We start from the raw sequence: 7,500 nt of genomic DNA on the forward strand, positions 1-7,500 counted from the left end.
CAATTAAATTTAGCTTATTTGTATAGCACTTTTACAATGTAGATTGTGTCAAAGCAGCTTGACATAGATGGTCATAGTAACTGGATTATATATAAGACTATATATATATATATATAAACACATACAAAATACCTGGATAAGCTTTTGTTTTAGCTGTTATATGAGAATAACATCGTTTGGGATGTTGTGACTGACCAATCAGAATCAAGTATTCCACAAAGCTGTTTAAGTAGTAAGCAATAATCAATGATGGGCTGTTGAATTATCAGGAAATGTGGTGAATGGAGCGGCTGTTACTCATCAGGTGGGCATTATTTCCTAATAATTCACCAGAGGTCATTGTTGTGCTTCTCCTCTGGTCTCAATTAGCACTGCTAAATCCACTGTTGAGATGTTGTGTTTGAGGCTTTATTTGCCAGGTGTTTGTCCTCTTCAAGCATGTGCATAACCAGTATCTTCCACATCTCCTCTACAGCCTTCTGTTGTGTTTTAATGTGATTTTTGACTGTTGTAGCAGTGAAATAACTAATAGCCGTGCGTTTATCTGACAATAACTAAACTGAGAGTGACCATTAGCCAATCAGAGTCTAGCATTTGGCTGTGATGAACTGATAATGAGTGTAAGTTCTCACCTTCTCCGCAGCCCATTTCTCATGGGAATGTTCGGCGTATTTGTTAGCGATGTGCTCCAGCTTCTCCGGCAGGCAGATGCTGATGGAGAAACAGGACAGTCAGTTCTCTGAGATACAGGAGAGTGTTTGTAGATTTAAGTGTATGCTTTCCTAAAGCCATCGTTAGATAAGAGCGTAAGCTACATAACAAAACAAGGGTCAGGAAACACGGCAAGGCTAGACAAGAGCATACTTTGTAATGTAACAGACAACAAGCCTCCGCAATGTGTGTGAGAATGTGAGGTGTATACACTCACCAGCCACTTTATTAGGTACACCTTAACAGGACAAGATTGGACCCAGTTTGCCTACAGAACTGCCGTAATCCTTTGAGGTAGAGATTCAACAAGCTACTGGAAATAATCCTCTGAGATTTCCTCATGATAGCATCACACAGTTGCTGCAGATTTGTCGGCTGCACATCCATGATGTGAATCGGTTGTAACGAGTGCTTATCTGAGTTACTGTAGCCTTTACTGCAGCTGGAACCAGTCTGGCCATTCTCCTCTGGCCTCATCAACAAGGCATTTGCGCCCACAGAACTGCCGCTCACTGGATATTTCCTCTTTGTCGGAGCATTCTCTGTAAAGCCTAGAGATGGTTGTGCGGGAAAATCCCAGCAGATCAGCAGTTTCTGAAATACTCAGAGCAGCCCATCTGGCGGCAACAACCATGCCACATTCAGAGTCTCCTAAATCCCCTTTCTTCCCCATTCTGATGCTCGCTCTGAACTGCAGCAGATCGTCTTGACCATGTCTACACGCCGAAATGCAGTGAGCTGCTGCCCTGTGATTGGCTGATTAGAAATCTGCGTTAACAAGCAGTTGGACAGGTGTACCTAATAAAGTGTCCAGTGACTGTATATAGTCCATACAATCAGTCTTCATGAGCTACAGCTGTGTGCTTGCAATCAGGAGTGATCCGGAACTGGCGTGTGTGTGAGGTGTATGATGGGACATGTAGTTCTTTAAAGGGGCATATGTGTAGTCCTCCAGCGATCGTGATTGTGACAATAGTTCAGCGATTCAGGATTTATCAAATCCATCTTTCCAATGAATCGATGCATCATAACGCATTACTTAACTTTAAAAGTAACAAAGTACATTTACATTTAGTCATTTAGCAGACGCTTTCATCCAAAGCGACTTTCAAATATGGACAAGGAAGCAATTTACACAACTATAAGAGCAACAATGAATAAGTGCTATAGGCGAGTTTCAGGTGTGTAAAGTGTAAGAAACAAAACATTAGTAGTGTAATTTTTTTTTTTTTGGGTACAGTTAGTGTGATATTCAGAGAGGCAATTGCAGATTAGGAAGTGAAGTGGAGACTAAATAGTTGAGTTTTTAGTGGTTTCTTGAAGACAGCGAGTGACTGCTGTTCTGATGCAGTTAGGGAGTTCATTCCACCAACTGGGCAGATTGAGCGCGAGAGTTCGCGAAAGTGATTTCTTTACTCTTTGGGATGGAACCACGAGGCGACGTTCATTCACAGAACGCAAGTTTCTGGAGGGCACATACATCTGCAGAAGTGAGTGCAGATAAGAAGCAGCAAAGCCAGAAGTCGCTTTGTAAGCAAACATCAGAGCTTTGAATTTGATGCGAGCAGCAACTGGCAGCCAGTGCAAACGGACTAGCAGTGGAGTGACATGTGCACTTTTAGGTTCATTAAAGACCACTCGTGCTGCTGGGTTCTGGAGCAGTTGAAGAGGTTTGACAGAGTTAGCTGGAAGCCCGGCTAGTAGAGAGTTGCAGTAATCCAGTTTGGAGAGAACAAGAGCTTGAACAAGGAGTTGAGCTGCATGTTCAGATAGGAAGGGTCGGATCTTTCTGATGTTATAGAGTGAGAATCTGCAAGATCGAGCAGTTCTAGAGATGTGGTCAGAGAAGTTTAGTTGGTCATCAATCGTTACTCCAAGGCTTTTCACCATTTTGGATGCAGTAATGGTTGCCCCGTCCATCTGGATTGAAAAGTTATGATGTAGAGTCGGGTTTGCAGAAATTTCAAGCATTTCTGTTTTCGCGAGGTTCAGCTGAAGATGACTTATTGCAACTAGTTACTTTTTTAGGGAGTAACTTAATATTGTAATGTATTACTTGAAAAAGTAACTTTCCCCAACACTGGTTTAGACTACAGATCTCCATCAGCTGCATTATCATGACATTATTTACTTCACGAACGATGCATCATACTATAGTATTTCAGTCGCAAGTTAATCAGTTGTTTGTGAAATGTGGCGTACTTGGATGTGTTTATGGGTCTGGGCTCGAAGTTTCCCTGCGTGTCCACTGAGACCGGTTTCTCCAGCGTGGTGCTGAGCGTGGAGTCGATGTAATCGGGCGGCAGAGCTCCAGCGATGGCACTCAGACACGGCATGGCCATCTTAAACAGATCCTGCTCATACTTCTGCACACACAACACACACATCTACATTTACATTCTGTCCAAAGCAACTCGAAATAGTGCTGAACATTATCTCACTCCTTTAAGAAGTGTTGTGCATACGGCTCCAGATCTCCTCACCTTCTGAGAAAGAGAATCGAATATTCCCCAGAAGATCTTCTTGGTGAGCAGCAGCTCCTCTTCAGACGCCAGACCGTAGCTTCCCCATCCCGACGGCAGGCAGTAATACTTCCAGTTCTGCTCGTAGTGATTGGTCAACAGCTGAGACACACAATCATTCAGTTACACAATCATCCAATCACTGCGTGTCAAACACTGAAACCGCTTCAGCAGAACAACATATCTGCTCCATACCAATATATTTAAATATGCATTAAATGGGCGGAGTCAATCAAATAGAGCATTAAAAGAATGAGAGTGGGCGGAGTCAATCAAATATAGCATTAAGAGAATGGCAGTGGGCGGAGTCAACCAAATATAGAATTAAAAGAATGGGAGTGGGTGGAGTCAATCAAATATATCATTAAAAGAATGGCAGTGGGCGGAGTCAACCAAATATAGAAATAAGAGAATGGTAGTGGGCGGAGTCAATCAAATATAGCATTAAGAGAATGGCAGTGGGCGGGGGTCAATTAAATATAGCATTAAGATAATGGCAGTGGGCGGAGTCAACCAAATATAGAATTAAGAGAATGGCAGTGGGCGGAGTCAATTAAAATATGGAATTAAGAGAATGGAAGTGGGTGGAGTCAATCAAATAAAGCATTACCCGAATAGCAGTGGGCGGAGTCAACCAAATATAGCATAAAGAGAATGGGAGTGGGCGGAGTCAATCAAATATAGCATTAAGCGAATGGAAGTGGGTGGAGTCAATAAAATATAGCATTAAGAGAACTGGAGTGGGCGGAGTCAATTAAATATAACATTTAGAGAATGGTTGTGGGCGGAGTCATTTAATTATAGCATTTACTAAACGGAAGAGGGTGGAGTCATCCAAATATAGCATTTAGAAAATGGTAGTGGCTCAAACTGAAGGGGCGGAATCAAATATAGCTCTTAGAGAATAGAAGTGGGTGGAGTCAATCAAATATAGCACTTACAGATTGGGAGTGGCTTAAGCTGGGAGTGTCTAAAACAAAAGGGGTGGAGTCAACATAAATATTACCCTAATATAGAAAAGATTCAGAATGGGTGGAGTCAAGAGTCAAAAACACTATTATCATAATGGGAGAGGCACAAAGAGTGAATACTGGAGTCAGAGTCCAATACAGCATCATCATAGGAATAGTTTAACCTAAAGGGGCGGAGTCAGAGTAAGATTGGTCATACTAATATGGGAGTGACCAATCAGTGGATTCAGAGTCAAATCCAGTATTATCAGTAAAGGAGTGGTTTATACTAAAGGGGTGGAGTCAAGAGTCTTGACGCAGGTGGAATGAGAGGAGTCAGAGTGACATACAGCATTATTGGAATGGAAGTGGCTCACAGGTCCGTGTGTGTGTTTTTGTGTGCGTGTGTGTGTGTGTGTGTGCTGTTTACCTTAAGAGGCATCTTACAGTATTCAGACAACAGCGGCACATCAAACACTAGTCTCCTCAGAAGATGCTGCAGCATGGAGGGTCTGAGGTACCTGGAGCGCGCACACACAAACACACACACACACACACACACACACACACACACACACACACACACACATTTATATATTTTTATATACATATATATTTGTCAATAACACTCCCATACACACACTGTCACACACACGCACACACACACAAACAAACATTAACCACTTTCACACACACACACACACACACACACACACACACACACACACACACACACACACACAGAGCAGTACACACTTGCAGACGGCCAGTAAGCACTCCTCGATGGCGTCGCGCTGTGCTTTAGTGAGCGAGCAGCCCTTGGACAGCCTGTAGATGGTGTAGAGTGTGTTATCGATGAGTGCGGCGTGATGCTCTGTGCTGCAGAAATGCGGAGCGCAGCGCGTCAGCAGAGGGAGAATAGCCGACCCGATGTATCTGTTCATGGCCAGCGCAGACTCGGTGGTGCGCAGAGCCTCCTGACAAGAAGAACACAACATCATCATGATAAAATAACCACAACAGCAGACATCATCCACACACACACACACACACACACACACACTCACACACACTGCACGCTGATATTTAATGCATTGACTTTTGTCATCTATTGGTATAGTTATGGAGTTTGCATGTTCTCCCCGTGTTGGCGTGGGTTTCCTCCGGGTGCTCAGGTTTCCCTCACAGTCCAAACACATGCGCTATAGGGGAACTGATCAACTAAATTGGTTGTAGTGTATAAGTGTGTGTGAGAATGAGTGTGTATGGGTGTTTTCCAGTACTGGGTTGCAACTGGAAGGGCATCGACTGCGTAAACCATATGCTGGATTCGTTGGAGGTCCACTCTGCTGTGATAAATAAGGTGTGTGTGAGACAGAAAGACTGTGTGTGTGTTTATGTGTGTGTGTGTGTGTGCAGCATGAAGCACTGACCGTGTCCAGTGACGCAGCGGCTCTCAGGTCCGGCAGGAAGCCCACCTCTAGCAGATGCAGGAGGAAACTCTGGTCCTCGATGCCGTACACGCGGTCCAGAAACAGCACCATCGGGGCCTTGTGGTCCGGGCAGAAACTGGCGGCCATGTCCGGTTCAGTGACACTGCCATCTGACACACACACACACACACACACACACACACTTTCGATGAGATCAACAATAAAGTTAAACTGCACAACAGAACTGTGAAAACTAAAGGAAACACACACCATGCAAGATGATGAGAGGATTAAGGACAAATTAGGTGTGTGTGTGTCACCTTTGTTGACCGCAGGCATGTTGAGTGGGATGCTGATGATGCCCACTAGATCCTCCGTGGGCACCAGTGAACGCAGGATGGCACGAATCCTCAGAGCTTCACCTTTACCCTTATTGATCAGCTGAGGGACACATCAATTAGTACATCAATCAATGAATTAATACATCATCACATTAATTAATCCATACATCAATCAATACCTTAATCAATCAATCAATCAATCAATCAATCAATGCATCAATCAACCAATGTATCAAATACATCAATCAATACATCAACCAATCAATGCATAAATCAATGCATCAATAAATACATCAATCAATCAATAAATCAATACATCAATCGAAACATTAATCAATCAATGAATCAATCAAAGCATCAATAAATACATCAATCAATCGATACATGAATCGATATATGAATCAATCAATCAATCAATCAATCAATCAATTAATACATCAATCAATCAATTAATACATCAATCAATGCATCAATCAATCAATACATCAGTCGTTACATTCATTATTCAAACAATCAATACATCCATAAATCAAAGCATCAATCAATCAATTCATTAATCAATACAATAATCAATCAATACATCAACAAACTCACGTGCATCTCGGGAGCGCAGCGGCCCAGCAGATCAATCAGAGCAGAGTAGAAGGAGAGAATAGCGTTTCCCATGTGGACCACTTCCTCTTCCTCCTCACCCTCAGTGGAGCTGCACACAGGGCAGACAGAGAGAGAGAGTGTGTGTGTGTGTGCATCTCTTATATGTCTGAAGCATGCGTGTGTGCATGTGTGTGTGTGTCTTACGCGTCTGAAGCGTGCGCGGCTCCGCTGCTGGGCAGGTCCAGGCTGGGGTTCTCAGAGATCTGTATTGCCTCCTTCATGGCTGCCAGCAGGCCGTTTCCTCCTTCTCTGAGCGCGGGACCAAAACACTCCGGCCTGCGGATTAGCAGCTTCACCACAACACTGGAGTTCTCCTCCACACTCTCACCTGACACACACACACACACGCGCACACGCACACACACACACACTCATTTAATGTAACTTTGTAATGTTATGAATATAACAAAAACCTAAAAATGGAACTTAACATAAAAAACTTAACTCAATTAAATTTAAACAACTTAATTAAATGTAACATTTGAAGAGCTGAAAATTTAACATTCAAAAATCTGATAATGCAACATTCGAAAAGTTGAAATGGAACATTCAAAACGCTGCAAATGTAACATTTGAAAAGTTGGAAATGTAATATTTTAAAAGTTAAAGGTGTAACAATTCAAAAAGTTGTAGATATAACAATTCAAAAAGTTGTAGATGTAACATTTGAAAAGTTGCATATATATTATTCAAAAAGTTGTAGATATAACAATTCGAAAAGTTGTAGATATAACAATTCGAAAAGTTGTAGATATAATATTCCAAAAGTTGTATATGTAATATTTAAAAAAGTTGCATATATATTATTCGAAAAGTTGTAGATGTAACAGTCGAAAAGTTGAAAATGTAACATTCGAAAGTTGCAGCTGCAACATTCGAAAAGTTGTAT

General features: G+C 42.3%; 1 protein-coding gene across 4 annotated transcripts in view; it reads right to left on the bottom strand.

Moving 5' to 3' along the window:
* LOC101884734 (ryanodine receptor 3) overlaps positions 1 to 7,500 on the bottom strand; it is a 253,838-nt gene that overhangs the window by 93,088 nt on the left and 153,250 nt on the right. For all 4 annotated transcript variants that reach the window (XR_015512842.1, XR_015512843.1, XM_087289686.1 and 1 more), the window contains exons 44-52: positions 6,756 to 6,939; positions 6,552 to 6,660; positions 5,937 to 6,057; positions 5,617 to 5,786; positions 4,940 to 5,160; positions 4,614 to 4,704; positions 3,195 to 3,335; positions 2,914 to 3,077; positions 633 to 711 (exon numbers count right to left, since the gene is read on the bottom strand). Coding sequence is in view for 2 of the 4 variants with exons in the window: in XM_087289686.1 (XP_087145812.1) it covers positions 633 to 711; positions 2,914 to 3,077; positions 3,195 to 3,335; positions 4,614 to 4,704; positions 4,940 to 5,160; positions 5,617 to 5,786; positions 5,937 to 6,057; positions 6,552 to 6,660; positions 6,756 to 6,939 (1,280 nt within the window). In the remaining 2 variants the exon portion in view is untranslated. The remainder of the gene's footprint in view (positions 1 to 632; positions 712 to 2,913; positions 3,078 to 3,194; positions 3,336 to 4,613; positions 4,705 to 4,939; positions 5,161 to 5,616; positions 5,787 to 5,936; positions 6,058 to 6,551; positions 6,661 to 6,755; positions 6,940 to 7,500) is intronic.

This window comes from Danio rerio, chromosome 17 (assembly GCF_052040795.2).
Source record: "Danio rerio strain M-AB ecotype USA chromosome 17, GRCz13ab, whole genome shotgun sequence".
Classification (NCBI taxonomy): Eukaryota; Metazoa; Chordata; class Actinopteri; order Cypriniformes; family Danionidae; genus Danio; species Danio rerio.